The 15,814-nt window shown below is 30.5% G+C and overlaps 1 protein-coding gene across 2 annotated transcripts in view; it reads left to right on the forward strand.

Moving 5' to 3' along the window:
- LOC111687874 (serine/threonine-protein kinase grp) overlaps positions 1-15,814 on the forward strand; it is a 70,216-nt gene that overhangs the window by 33,205 nt on the left and 21,197 nt on the right. For both annotated transcript variants that reach the window (XM_046949024.1, XM_046949033.1), the window contains 2 exons: positions 8,800-9,962; positions 14,196-14,419. In XM_046949024.1, the coding sequence (XP_046804980.1) occupies positions 9,772-9,962; positions 14,196-14,419 (415 nt within the window). In that variant the 5' untranslated portion in view covers positions 8,800-9,771. The remainder of the gene's footprint in view (positions 1-8,799; positions 9,963-14,195; positions 14,420-15,814) is intronic.

Below are 15,814 nucleotides of genomic sequence, written 5' to 3' on the forward strand. Positions count from 1 at the left end.
TAGATAGATAGATAGATAGATTGATAGATAGATAAATAGATAGATAGATAGATAGATAGATAGATAGATAGATAGATAGATAGATAGATAGATAGATAGATAGATAGATAGATAGATAGATAGATAGATAGATAGATAAATAAATAGATAGATAGATAAATAGATAGATAGATAGATAGATAGATAGATAGATAGATAGGTAGATAGATAGATAGATAGATAGATAGATAGATCTATAGATAGATAGATAGATAGATAGATAGATAGATAGATAGATAGATAGATAGATAGATAGATAGATAGATAGAAAGCTAACTTCAATCCCTAATCTTACAAATTTGTTTCTTAACCATCTCTTAAGCAAAGTTCCTTCTCCTCCTTCATTCTAATTATCTCACAAATTCTTTCTCAGACTCCTTCGAGACCTCAATTTTGCCACAAAAACTTTTCTCATTTGCTGATAATTTATAAAAAAAAAACTTTTTAATTTTTCCTGTGCCCCATCTCTATCCCACCCCTGCAAAATGTTTTCCCACAAATTTAACAACAAAAATCAAATTTAAAAGCCATGTTAATTGCTCCTAAATTTTCCTCCTTCTGTGCGTATAAGTTTGTGGTTTGTTTTGAAAGATGTTAAAGATGTTGTTACTGTTGCTGTGCTATGAAGGCATTATCGCTTGGCAACACCCGACATCGTCGTGGCACTTACTATAACCATTTGTTCCGATAATAACAAAAATGATGATGATTATTATCAACACCATATAATGGCAGAAACAACACATGTTAAGAAAAACACCATTAAAATTTAACAAAAAATATATAAGAAAATAATGTACAAGAAAATATAAAAAAAACGCTCTATGTGTGCCTAATGCAGTGATGGGGATTTCTTAAAATATTTACTGTTATAAGCAAAAACAGGTTCTTCATTATTCTTTGTTTCAACCATAGCATAATATTTTGAATTATTGAATATATATTCAACAAAATAAAATTTTGTGTTGCTTTACACATAAATGTATAACAATTGTGATAATATATGCGTTGGCCCCATCACTGCTCTAGTATAATGAACAAATATAACAAAAACATTGTGTTTAATATTACATGAGTTTGGGTATTACACTTTGGTTTGAGTTATGATGAAATAAATGATATGTTTTTTGTTTTTTTTTTTTTGTAGCAACAGTTATTTTCTTTTTCCTATTACAAAATTTGTTAACACTTTGTTCTTGCTGCAACACCCTCCACCTACTTTTTATATTTCTAATAATACTATCCTCCATATAACAACAGCAACACTAGTTCAGTTTTAGTTCAGTTTAAGTTCAGTTCTAGTTCAGTTCTAGTTCAGTTCTAGTTCAGTTCTAGTTCAGTTCTAGTTCAGTTCTAGTTCAGTTCTAGTTCAGTTCTAGTTCAGTTCTAGTTCAGTTCTAGTTCAGTTCTAGTTCAGTTCTAGTTCAGTTCTAGTTCAGTTCTAGTTCAGTTCTAGTTCAGTTCTAGTTCAGTTCTAGTTCAGTTCTAGTTCAGTTCTAGTTCAGTTCTAGTTCAGTTCTAGTTCAGTTCTAGTTCAGTTCTAGTTCAGTTCTAGTTCAGTTCTAGTTCAGTTCTAGTTCAGTTCTAGTTCAGTTCTAGTTCAGTTCTAGTTCAGTTCTAGTTCAGTTCTAGTTCAGTTCTAGTTCAGTTCTAGTTCAGTTCTAGTTCAGTTCTAGTTCAGTTCTAGTTCAGTTCTAGTTCAGTTCTAGTTCAGTTCTAGTTCAGTTCTAGTTCAGTTCTAGTTCAGTTCTAGTTCAGTTCTAGTTCAGTTCTAGTTCAGTTCTAGTTCAGTTCTAGTTCAGTTCTAGTTCAGTTCTAGTTCAGTTCTAGTTCAGTTCTAGTTCAGTTCTAGTTCAGTTCTAGTTCAGTTCTAGTTCAGTTCTAGTTCAGTTCTAGTTCAGTTCTAGTTCAGTTCTAGTTCAGTTCTAGTTCAGTTCTAGTTCAGTTCTAGTTCAGTTCTAGTTCAGTTCTAGTTCAGTTTTAGTTCAGTTTTAGTTCAGTTTTTAGTTCAGTTTTAGTTCAGTTCTAGTTCAGTTCTAGTTCAGTTCTAGTTCAGTTCTAGTTCAGTTCTAGTTCAGTTCTAGTTCAGTTCTAGTTCAGTTCTAGTTCAGTTCTAGTTCAGTTCTAGTTCAGTTCTAGTTCAGTTCTAGTATAGTTCTAGTTCAGTTCTAGTTCAGTTCTAGTTCAGTTCGAGTTCAGTTCGAGTTCAGTTCTAGTTCAGTTCTAGTTAGTTCTAGTTCAGTTCTGTTCAGTTCTAGTTCAGTTCTAGTTCAGTTCTAGTTTCAGTTCTAGTTCAGTTCTAGTTCAGTTCAGTTCAGTTCTAGTTCAGTTCTAGTTCAGTTCTAGTTCAGTTCTAGTTCAGTTCTAGTTCAGTTCTAGTTCAGTTCTAGTTCAGTTCTAGTTCAGTTCTAGTTCAGTTCTAGTTCAGTTCTAGTTCAGTTCTAGTTTAGTTCTAGTTCAGTTCTAGTTCAGTTCTAGTTCAGTTCTAGTTCAGTTCTAGTTCAGTTCTAGTTCAGTTCTAGTTCAGTTCTAGTTCAGTTCTAGTTCAGTTTTAGTTTAGTTCTAGTTCAGTTCTAGTTAAGTTCAATTTAAGTCTTTTTCTATTATAGTTAAATTCGATTACAGTGTGCTTAAGTTTTTAATTTTTAAGTTCTAAAATGTATCCTTTACTAACAATTTTATTTCCTTTTGTTATATTTATAATGTTTTCAAAACACTAACAAATTGCCACAACAAATTAATTATAATTTCCGAAATAGTTTTGGTTGTCTACGCTAATTTAAATAATGTACTTTCCTGTTTAAATAAATCCTTCATAAAATAACTTCTAATTTTAAATAATATGTACATAAAACACACAAGGTTTACAAAATGGCAGCAGTATTAGAAGAGATGGTTGGGGATAGAATATGAAAATATACAAAAACTGACAACAATTTTTTCAGTACAATAGTACTTTTTTTAACAAATGACATTTAAAGTACTTCTATTAATTATAAACACAATAAAGGGTCCTGCGTCTTTATAGCTATAAGAAAGTTTCTTAAGTTCAAAAACACACATATCATAATTTTAAGGTCTTTGAATTTATTAAAGTACCTTTGTATAAGAGTTTAGTACTATTTTGAAATTGTTGTTTTTCCCAGATGTGTTCCACAAAGGAGTACAATCAGTAGAGTACTACTTTTAAAAGAAATTATTTTAAATTTTATTATTAAAATTTTCGGTCCCTATTGTGTGTGTAGAAATCATAGAGTAAAAAACAATATAAAATGTAAGTTATTGTTCTTATGATTATAATAATTCTTTGACTGTATTTGTTAAACATTATTTACAGTAACTGTTTTTCAGATTTCTTTTAAAATTAAATGAAATAAATATAATGTTTATTTTACTTATTAAGTATGTATGTATGTATGCTTATATTAATATGGTTACAGTGGGAGACATAAATAATGAAACAACTTTTCGACTTCTTTTATAGCAATATTGTCCTCCTAATAAAAACTAAATGTATATGTCATATAATAATATGTAATACAAATATTTAGAGATTCATAATGTTGCAAAACTTTTCAGATTTTGCTACATACTGTTTGAATGTGTTTGCACGTAAATTAAATTCCCTGTTGTATAATCAAAGGGATTTTCCCACATATTTAAATTTTATAAAACATTTTATTTGTGTTCGCATAACAAACTCTTACATTCTTAAATTCATAAATATCCCAGCTTGATTTCATACCAAAAAAATGTAAAAAAAAACAACAAGTACAAATATGCACATACATCGTTTCTAGAAATGTATATGTTCATATATATGTATGGATATGTTTTTATAACCAAGTTGTTTGTTTTTAATTTCGTCATTTAGGTATTAAATTTTACACATAATAAAAAGTGATTAAAACCTTAAATGTTAAAGTTCATGTAATATGACACAATATATGTATTTTCCCCTGTAAAAATATTTAGTTAAGATTTAAAAGAAAGTGTGTTATTTTGATTTTATTTTGAAAACTTCTAGTTCAGTTCTAGTTCAGTTCTAGTTCAGTTCTAGTTCAGTTTTAGTTCAGTTCTAGTTCAGTTCTAGTTCAGTTCTAGTTCAATTCTAGTTCAATTCTAGTTCAGTTCTATTTCAGTTCTAGTTCAGTTCTAGTTCAGTTCTAGTTCGGTTCTAGTTCGGTTCTAGTTCATTTCTAGTTCAGTTCTAGTTCAGTTCTAGTTCAGTTCTAGTTCAGTTCTAGTTCAGTTCTAGTTCAGTTCTAGTTCAGTTCTAGTTCAGTTCTAGTTCAGTTCTAGTTCAGTTCTAGTTCAGTTCTAGTTCAGTTCTAGTTCAGTTCTAGTTCAGTTCTAGTTCAGTTCTAGTTCAGTTCTAGTTCAGTTCTAGTTCTTCTTCCTCAGTTCTAGTTCAGTTCTAGTTCAGTTCTAGTTCAGTTCTTGTTCAGTTCTAGTTCAGTTCTAGTTCAGTTCTAGTTCAGTTCTAGTTCAGTTCTAGTTCAGTTCTAGTTCAGTTCTAGTTCAGTTCTAGTTCAGTTCTAGTTCAGTTCTAGTTCAGTTCTAGTTCAGTTCTAGTTCAGTTCTAGTTCAGTTCTAGTTCAGTTCTAGTTCAGTTCTAGTTCAGTTCTAGTTCAGTTCTGTTCAGTTCTAGTTCAGTTCTAGTTTTCAGTTCTACTTCAGTTCTAGTTCAGTTCTAGTTTCAGTTCTAGTTCCAGTTCTAGTTCAGTTCTAGTTCAGTTCTAGTTCAGTTCTAGTTCAGTTCTAGTTCAGTTCTAGTTCAGTTAGTAGTTCAGTTCTAGTTCAGTTCTAGTTCAGTTCTAGTTCAGTTCTAGTTCAGTTCTAGTTAAGTTCTAGTTCAGTCCTAGTTCAGTTCTAGTTCAGTTCTAGTTCAGTTCTAGTTCAGTTCTAGTTCAGTTCTAGTTCAGTTCTAGTTCAGTTCTAGTTCAGTTCTAGTTCAGTTCTAGTTCAGTTCTAGTTCAGTTCTAGTTCAGTTCTAGTTCAGTTCTAGTTCAGTTCTAGTTCAGTTCTAGTTCAGTTCTAGTTCAGTTCTAGTTCAGTTCTAGTTCGGTTCTAGTTTAGTTCTAGTTCAGTTCTAGTTCAGTTTTAGTTCAGTTCTAGTTCAGTTCTAGTTCAGTTCTAGTTAAATTCTAGTTCAGTTCTAGTTCAGTTCTAGTTCAGTTCGAATTCCGTTCTAGTTCAGTTCTAGTTCAGTTTTAATTTCATAGTCTCTAAAAGTTCCGACAGGCTTAACATCTTCTATGTATTACAAAAGGTAACCAGTTGCTGTTTAAGAGTAAATTACTTTGTAATTTATTTTGTTACAAGACTATTGCATGATTTTGTTTCTTACAGTCAGGGGTATCTGTCATTAAAAATGGAAAATTTAACATTACTTATAGAAAGTTTCGTAATATTTTTTTTGCCACTAAATACATAAAGTACAGGGTTACTGCTCCCAATATGACTCTCTTTAATAACGAAAAATAATCCTTAGAATACAAATGGGTGTGGTCCATTTACAATAAACAGAAAACAAACAAAAAAAAAAAAGTACAAAAAAATTATGCTCCTATAAGATGAACAAACCAAACAGAGAAAAAACAACACACAAACAAATACTTTAATATCCTTTTTTATATTTATTATGATTATAATAATTTTCAAAGTTTTATTAAAACACATGCAATGCGAAACAAAGTGTGTGTGTGTGTGTGTCTTGATGTTTTGGTTTGTTGTGTATGTTGTTTAAAAGCATATTAAATGTTAAATATTCACTTTTACCTTATGTATCCTAATATTAAGGACTTTTATTAGTCCTATACTTTAAAGTCACAATGCCAGCTTATTTGCTACTACTGTTACTCCAACTGTTACTACTATTTTTTCAGTATTAAGGATATGTATGTTTATGTGTTGTATATGGAAACCATAATATGTTATACACATTCATTATGATGAAATTCTACCCACTATCAACTCCAACTCTGTTTCTTATTCTTTTTTATATGTATATGATATTGTGTATATATATTTTTTTCGCTTGTTCCTTTTCGCTACAATGTTCTAGTACTCCGAATATATTCCCTATTCCTGATTTTATTATGTCTCATTTTTATTTGCCCATTATTAAACTTTCCATACTGTTTTATCCTGTTTTAATGATTTTAGACATATTTGCGCATGCTTTTGTGCAAAATAAAACAAAAAACACAAAACCATGAGTAGTACCTAGTAGTAGTAGTAGTAGCAGGATATATATATTGTAGAATTAAAAAGGCCATAAAGGATAAGAAAACATGAAATACATATTTAAAGAGTATAACAAACCATGACCATGCCAAAAGTTTGAAATATTGGTATAAATTGGAAATTTCATTGAATTTTTAAGAAGTGAAACACAAGCCAAACAACATCAGCCACCACTAAAAGTTCATTCGATATCATGTTTATTGAAATGGAAATATTTTCATTATTGTTGTTGGTGTTGTTTCATTCTTCTTCGGCTCGTAGTGTATTATACATAAATGTACATTAGGATGGTGCCGTTTTTAGGTGGGAAAATTAACGAAAATTAAAACTGTTTTTGTTCTAATTTCCAGTTCTCAATTGTTTTGTAATGGGCTTAAAGGGCACTTCACACGATCACACTTTACGTATGACAAAAAAGAGAATAAAAGTCGTTTGATTTATATTTTTCGTGTTTACACGATTGGTATTAAACAATAAAAAAAGTATGATGGAAACAGCTGTTTCACTTTTTTATATGTGTTTACATAAAAATACACCCCTGATCTAATGCCACCTGCTTGTTTTTTGAATCATTTCAAAAAATGAAGAGAGCCATACGACTGTCAAATTTTCCATCTTTATTCTCTCTCAATGTGTGATGGTCTCGTTACATATTGTGTTTAGACGATCCCATCCGTACTCTTCTACACAAAATTTTGACAGATCATATTACTTGTGTGATCGTGTAAAGCCGGCTTAACATTTATTAATTCTGGATCCTTATAAATAGCAGAGGTGATTATACTATATCCGTCCGTCTGTCTGCCAGTTTGTTGAAATAATTCTTTAATTATCCTCGATATCTTTGAGATCCAAATCTTCAATATTAATGTCAAACGTTTGTATTTTCATGAAGATTGTTAAATCAGTTTTTAAATTAAGGAGATATGGAGAACCTCGAAAGTAAACGTATTCCAACGTTTAATTACTACATTCTAGAGATGCTATCTATCTATCTATCTATCTATCTATCTATCTATCTATCTATCTATCTATCTATCTATCTATCTATCTATCTATCTATCTATCTATCTATCTATCTATCTATCTATCTATCTATCTATCTATCTATCTATCTATCTATCTATCTATCTATCTATCTATCTATCTATCTATCTATCTATCTATCTATCTATCTATCTATCTATCTATCTATCTATCTATCTATCTATCTATCTATCTATCTATCTATCTATGAAATTTATATTTAGGGTTAAGTTCATGACCTATTTATCCTTGGATCTAACTAACCATCTATGTACGTCAGAATAAAAATGTAAAGAAATTTGGGATCGGAATGAACCAGATTTTACTTTTTGCTAAGGTCGCCCTAATGTATTGTTATTTTATCCTTGTCATCATTGTTTGGTTTAAGGAAAAGCAAAAATTTACACACAAACTTATGCTATACTGCACTACACTCTTTACACTTGTTTCTGTTGTTGTAATGCATCTGTTGTACACTTATTTATATGTACATATGTATATTTATATTTTTCGATATTGCTGTTGTTGTTTCTTTGCCAAATAGTTAAACTTGAAATATTTTCGTGGTTTTTTCAACGCTCAGCCACTAAAGTTTGGTTGCCATTTCCATTCCTGCCTCAATACACTTTATCATCATTATTTATGTTATAATAAAAATTTAATTTATTTATTAACTTCAATTTGTTTCAGAAGTTTAATATTAAAATGTGGTCATTTATATGTTTAAAGGATTTATTATGTGCTATAACACTTTTGTATTGGGACAGGTATTAAGGGTTTTTGCTGATGTTTGTAACGCAGAGATCTAGGAAATTATTTAAAGTGGGCGAAATTTGAGGAGGGGACGTGGCATGTTGTATTAAAATTACTTTTAAGGATTTAGTTAGTTGGATAGTTGGTTAGTAAGTGAGTGAGTTAGTTAGTTAGTTAGTTAGTTAGTTAGTTCGTTAGTTAGTGAGGTAGTTAGTTAGTTAGTTAGTTAGTTAGTTAGTTAGTTAGTTAATGAGTGAGTGAGTGAGTGAGTGAGTGCGTGAGTGCGTGAGTTAGTTAGTTAGTTTGTCAGTTAATGAGTGAGTGCGTGTGTTATTTAGTTACTTAGTTAGTTAGTTAGTTAGTTAGTTAGTTAGTTAGTTAGTTAGTTAGTTAGTTATTTAGTTAGTTAGTCAGTTAATGAGTGAGTTAGTTAGTTAGTTAGTTAGTTAGTTTGAAACGATGATCAGTATACATACAACAAATCCAAAGAAGTACTTCTAGTCCTCCATCTGACCATTTGTTCTCTCCTTAACCCGTGTCTCAGGTCAGGGAACTGGACACCAACAAACATTTTTTTTTAATAAATTGAACACTTTTAGTACAAATTTAAAATAAATAAATTTATTTCATAAAAAACTATATCAACCATTTTAAATTGCTCTAAAATTGTATTTACAATTCCCACATCCAATTAATATTCATATTATTTTATACTTTTCCATATCATTTTAGATTCCATCACATCATCAGCAGCCGCAGCAGCAGCAATTGCCACATAAATTATACAAAAGGAAAATACATAATATAAAAAAAATAGTTCCTGTCAAATCAATTGCTGCTTGGTTGATTAAAAGTAAAGTGAATTATTAAGAAAATCAACAAATCTGACATTGTCGTCGTATAAAAGCAACACGTACTGACTGAGAGAGTCCTTATTAAAAACGAAACGAAATCAAAAATCAAACCTACCTCACAAAAATTTAAAAACGAAACCAAGCAGCCAAGCAACAACCACACTAAACAGCAAATCCAACAAACAAACAAGCAAATAGTATTCAACCAGTACCCTCAGTCATTAAGACAAGCATCGAACAATTCAGTCAACTGGCCAAAAAGCAACCAGCTGTATACAAATTTCATTTCGTTGAGTTTGGAAATTTGTTCCTTTTTCATTTTTTATTTTAAATATTAACGTTATGACTTGAAGCCCAGACACATTATTCAACCAGCCAATCTTTTTGTTGTTGTTATTGTGAATTTCGTTTAAAATCTCCACTTTTACACAAATATTTATTTATATAAAAACGAAACAAGCATTAAATCTCTCGAAATTATACATCCATCCAGTCCAGTCAATTCATCTACAACAGCTTTTCTTTTTTTTTCTTATATCTTTGGCTGGTGGGTTTTGTATTTTTTCCATCATTTTGGCCATTTGCCAGAGAAAAGTTAAAAATAAATAAAAAATATAGGAAAAACTAGTTTTAGTTTTTTTTTGCTACCAACAAATATCAGCTTTAACAAAAAAAAAAAAAAAAAAAAAATACCATTTATAAAACAAAATAAAAATTTGTAACATTAAAAACTCATTTTGAAATCAGTGGAAGTATTCTGGCCACCAATCTGTTCTGTCCGCTTGTATCTATTCATCTTTGCATCATCAGCATCATCATTGTTATTTTGTTCCTGTAAAACACTTTTGCCATGTCCGCTTCAATATTGGCATTATCGTCCTCTAATGGTAACGGAAATAACACTACTAATAACAATGGCAACAATTCCAGTAACAACAATGGCAACCCTACAACAACGTCTATTGCACCGAATGGTACAAATCGTGAATTTGTTGAAGGTTGGACATTGGCACAAACATTGGGTGAAGGTGCATATGGAGAGTAAGTAGTTTTTAATGTTTTTGTTGTATGTATACTTTGTTGATAAAAAATTAATTTTTCGATTTTTAGTGAAAAAATAGAATTTTAGTAAAAATTTTGATTTTTAGTAAACATTTTGATTTTTAGTAAAAATTTTGATTTTTAGTAAAAATTTTGATTTTTAGTAAAAATTTTGATTTTTAGTAAAAATTTTGATTTTAAGTAAAAATTTTGAATTTTAGTAAAAATTTTGATTTTTAGTAAAAATTTTGATTTTTAGTAAAAATTTTAATTTTTAGTAAAAATTTTAATTTTTAGTAAAAATTTTGATTTTTAGTGAATAAATAGATTTTAAGTGAAGATAGACAGATTTTAAGTGAAGATAAATAGATCGATAGATAGATTTTAAGTGAAGATAGATAGATCGATAGATGATTTTAAGTGAAGATAGATAGATCGATAGATAGATTTTAAGTGAAGATAGATAGATACAGTTATGGACAAATAAATAGGGTCACTCAAAATTATTGAGAATAAAGCGGAATCAAACAAAAAATTAAAATGTAATTGTGTGTTTATTTATTTTATATTATTGCTATGTTTATATTTTTTTATTATTTATATTAAAAACTCAAAATAATTCACTTATGAAAAAACAAAAAATTTAATTTCGTAAATTTCATTGATTTTTAGTGGACAAAAATATAGGGTCATTAACAAAAACGTTTAAAAAAACTTAAACTAGATTTAAAATCTTGGTCCTAAAGCTAATATTTTGTACTGTAACCATTATTTCTAAGTACAGCTTTGCACCTTTTTGGCATTGATTCCACCAAATCTTGACAAGTCTTATTTGGAATAGAATACCAAGCGTCTTTAATTTTCTCCCACAACTCCTTCTTATTTTTTGATTTTAGTGGTCCAATTTTTTGTTTTACGATTTTCCATAAATTTTCAATTGGATTTAAGTCCGGGGATTGTGCTGGCCATTGCATTACGTTCACACCGTTATCCAGAAACCACTTTTTCACAAGATGCGAAGTGTGTTTCGGATCATTGTCCTGCTGGAATATCCATTTGACTGGCATTTCCCATTCGGCATATGGTAGCATCACTTCGTTTAATATGTGACAGTATAAGTTTTTATCCATGTTTTCTTTAATCCAGTACAGAGGTCCCACGCCATGCCAGGAGAAACATCCCCAAACCATAATACTACCTCCTCCATGCTTAAAAGTTTTTGTTGTATAACGGGAACAAAGTTCCTTATTTTTGGGACGTCTAACCCACGTTTTTCCATCACTACCAACTAAATTAATCTTACTTTCGTCCGACCATAACACGTTTCTCCATTTTTTTACGAGCATGGAATCATCACAATTCAAATGTGTTTTTGCAAATAATATGCGATTTTGCCTATGCCGTTTTGTCAACATAGGTACTTTTCTAGAAGATCTCCCGAAGAGATCTTTTTCTACTAACCTCCGTCTCACAGTCCTAGTGGAAACATCAACTCCTATCTCAGTTTTGATGGCAGCAGCAGATTTAAAAGGGTCCCGAGTTGACAACAGCTTGATATAATTATCTTCTTTTGCGGAAGTCTTCCATGGTCTGCCTCTAATTGAATGATTTTCTTTACCTTTTAAAGCATTAAACACAAAGTTCTGTGATCTTCCGATAGTTTTGGCAATTTGACGTTGACTTTGTCCTTTATTTTTTAAATTTTGAATGATGGAGCGCTCAGCGTCTGTACAATGCTTTGCACGACCCATTTTTTTACTATAATGGATATTTTTTGAGATATATTTTTTTAATTATATTTTTAATTCTGAAATTACTACTTACAAAACACTATTAACAAAAACACGTTTTATTTTTGAAGGTTTTAAGCTTTTATAACTGTAGTTTACAGTTGACCCTATTTTTTTGTCTGTAGCAACGAATGGTATTTGTAATGTAAAACGATGCATCACATTGTTTTCATTTGCAAAGCATTGCCCCAGATGCTTAAAATATGATTTTTAAACATCTGGCAATGCTTTGCAAATAATTTTAAAAAGATATATTCTTAATAACATCAGAATTTTTCTTTTTAATTTCGAAAATTTTATGCGTAATTATTCTGACCCAATTTTTTTGACCATAACTGTAGATAGATAGATAGATAGATAGATAGATAGATAGATAGATAGATAGATAGATAGATAGATAGATAGATAGATAGATAGATAGATAGATGGATATATAGATAGATGGATATATAGATAGATAGATAGATCGATAGATAGATAGATAGATAGATAGATAGATAGATAGATAGATAGATAGATAGATAGATAGATAGATAGATAGATAGATCGATAGATAGACAGATCGATAGATAGATAGTTAGATAGATAGATAGATAGATAGATAGATAGATAGATAAATTTTAAGTGAAGATAGATAGATCGATAGATAGATTTAAGTGAAGATAGATAGATCGATAGATCGATAGATAGATTTTAAGTGAAGATAGATAGATCGATAGATAGATTTTAAGTGAAGATAGATAGATCGATAGATAGATTTTAAGTGAAGATAGATAGATCGATAGATAGATTTTAAGTGAAGATAGATAGATCGATAGATAAATTTTAAGTGAAGATAGATAGATCGATATATAGATTTTAAGTGAAGATAGATAGATCGATAGATAGATTTTAAGTGAAGATAGATAGGTCGATAGATAGATTTTAAGTGAAGATAGATAGATCGATATATATATATATATTTTAAGTGAAGATAGATAGATCGATAGATAGATTTTAAGTGAAGATAGATAGATAGATAGATAGATAGATAGATAGATAGATAGATAGATAGATAGATAGATAGATAGATAGATAGATAGATAGATAGATAGATAGATAGATAGATAGATAGATAGATAGATAGATAGATAGATAGATAGATAGATAGATAGACAGATAGATAGACAGACAGACAGACAGACAGACAGATAGATAGATAGATAGATAGATAGATAGATAGATAGATAGATAGATAAATAGATAGAGAGATAGAGAGATAGAGAGAAACATCGTTTACGCTTTTCAAATTTGCTAATCAAGTTCTATTATCCCGTGTAACACAATTCCAATTGCTGCTGCTTCGTAAAGGATACAATACTTTCAGCAATTGACAAATTTAAATATCCTTAATTTCCAATTTTCTACTTACTGTTTCTTATAAGTATTACAAACCTTCTTGTTTTCTTAAGTTATGTTCCTTTTTTCCAATAAAACCAATACAATGTTTTGAGGTTAAAAAAACGTTTGCAATTAAATAATTTATCATTAACAAAATTTAGCAAAAAAAAAATCTAAAAAAACGAAAACAAATTAAATTGAAAACAAGTGATGATTATTTAAACCAAAAAATAAACAAACAAAATGAACTAACGAATGAATAAATGAATGAATGAGTGATATAAACAAGTCAATAAACCGGAAACCTATCAAACACTTCCTTCCGGCGTTTTTTTCGTCTCAATTTTATTGTTGGTTTTGTATAACGTATCAGTTTTATATTTTATATACTCCTGACAACAACAACAACAAGAATAAAACGAAACATTTCTCTATACAAAAACCTTTTACAAAATTTAACACATAAGACCACGATTTTTTACTCATAATTATGCGCATGTCAAAACAAATGTGAACATAAAATTATTTATTAAAATAGCAAAAAAAAAAAAAAAAATAATAACATTATCCCCCAATTGTATACTACAGTTTTGTTATTTAAACAATGAAACCTTAGATGTGTGAAGCACACAAAAATAAAGTATTGTATTTGTTGTTGTCTGTTGTAAAATACAAGATAAAAGCAACGTGTTTAAAAAACATGAATACTCAATTTTCTTTCTAGGCGGCAGGCAGCCAGGATAATAACTACAACAAAAAAAAAAAAGAAAAGAACAGACACCCACGTTTTAGTATAGAGTTTTAAGTTAAAAAGAAAATTAGAAAGAAAAAGTAACAAATTTTCTCTTGTGCTCTTGTGGTCAAAACACCGACACCAGAGAGTTATTGTTTTACTATTAAATTTACTCTCTCTTTCTCTATTTCTATCTATCCCAGCTTTTGTTCTCTTTAGGACTTTTAAATTTGGATGCTTACACCACCCCCCTGCTTCCCCCCCCCCCCCCTTCCTCACTCCCTTAACTACACATTTTCATTTGTTTTCTTTTGCTATTTATTTTTGCAGAGTAAAATTGTTGATTAATCGTCAAACCGGTGAAGCTGTTGCTATGAAAATGGTCGATTTGAAAAAACATTCGGATGCTGTTCTATCGGTACGTAAAGAAATTTGCATACAGAAAATGCTACAGGACCAACATATACTACGATTTTTCGGTAATCGTTCACATGGTCATATCGAATATATATTTTTGGAATATGCTGCCGGTGGTGAATTATTTGATCGTATTGGTAAGTTTTAATTCATTTAGTTTTCAATCATTTAAAGTTAAATTGTTTTTAAAAAGTGTTTATTACTTAAGTTCAAATATTATTAACAAGTGTCTAATTAAGTTTCCTTAAATGTAGAATAAAATTCATCTATCCTCTTAATTTTCTACAAAATTTTATTTATTCTTGTGCTAAAGTCATTAAAATTAAGAGAATTTCAAATACTTACGAACTCCTACATATAAAATACATTTGCCATCTTTTATTTGGTGTAAAATTTGTCTATTGTTATAGTTATGTGTATCTGTTTTTTTGATTGTTATCTTACACTCAAAGAATTTTGTTGATTGTAAATTGCACGAGAGAGGAAATACAAGTCAAAATTATGTGTAATAAAACTCAAAGTTTAGTGTTTTTATGTAAAGGAATTTTAATGTTTGTAAAGTACTGACTTACCTTATCAAAGAGGAAGAAAGAGAAGCATGTGATGTGAACCCGGCCAGGGGCTTCATAATCTTTGGGGACCCAATTTCTACAGCGTCGGTAGTGGAGAAGTCGAATGCGACTGTTAGCCAGACTTATCAGCGGCCACACCGGCTCAGGCTAGTTTACTGGCTACCGGAGGTCAGTATGGCACACTCAGGCTGGCTGAATATAACAAAGTACCTATGGATTTCTCTTCAATTACCTATAAAGCTCCTGCAGCCTAAACCGTTAAGGCGGTTAATGCTAAGGGGACGTCTCTTACACCAGCTTCCCAAGTACCAATTGTATCTCCATGATCACGATATCATGACGATATCCTTCTGTCAGTGGGATGTTACCCCCCATCCCCCCCGGTGGCATGTTATCTTGGTGGAATCTCCACGTTAGTGTTATTGCAATCCAGGGGTATTGTCTGCTTAGTTGGTTGAGGTTTCCAAAATCCCGGTAAGAAAATGTTGTTTTAAGGACTGATATATCCTATACCTAATGGGTTGGACTATTCTCTCTTCGAACAGGTCTGTGTGCAAAACAGCATATGCTGGATTCCTAAACCCGATCGGTATTTCTTATCGGTCGCGTAGTGGAACGGTGCTTGTACATGCACCGACACATCCATGTACACAAATTGCTACCAAAGTTCTTCATTGAAGGATTCAGGGTCGATGGTAGGCCGTTGTCAAGTCTTCCCAGTAGATGAAAAATACCACCGTGAAATAAGGCCGTCAAGACAGGTGTTCCCGTTAAGCACTCCATATTCGTGTCCCTGGGATGTACCCCCCGAGTAAGACAATTAAAAATCCATTGTGGTTCAGACTGAAGTATATGGAATGGATCAAATAAGATGGTTCTGTGAAACCACCAGTCTCACTTCGAGGTCAATTTGTCCTCTATACGATACAGCTAGATCAAGCTTATTATTAAGCTTTTGTA

Source organism: Lucilia cuprina, chromosome 2 (assembly GCF_022045245.1).
Source record: "Lucilia cuprina isolate Lc7/37 chromosome 2, ASM2204524v1, whole genome shotgun sequence".
Taxonomy (NCBI): domain Eukaryota; kingdom Metazoa; phylum Arthropoda; class Insecta; order Diptera; family Calliphoridae; genus Lucilia; species Lucilia cuprina.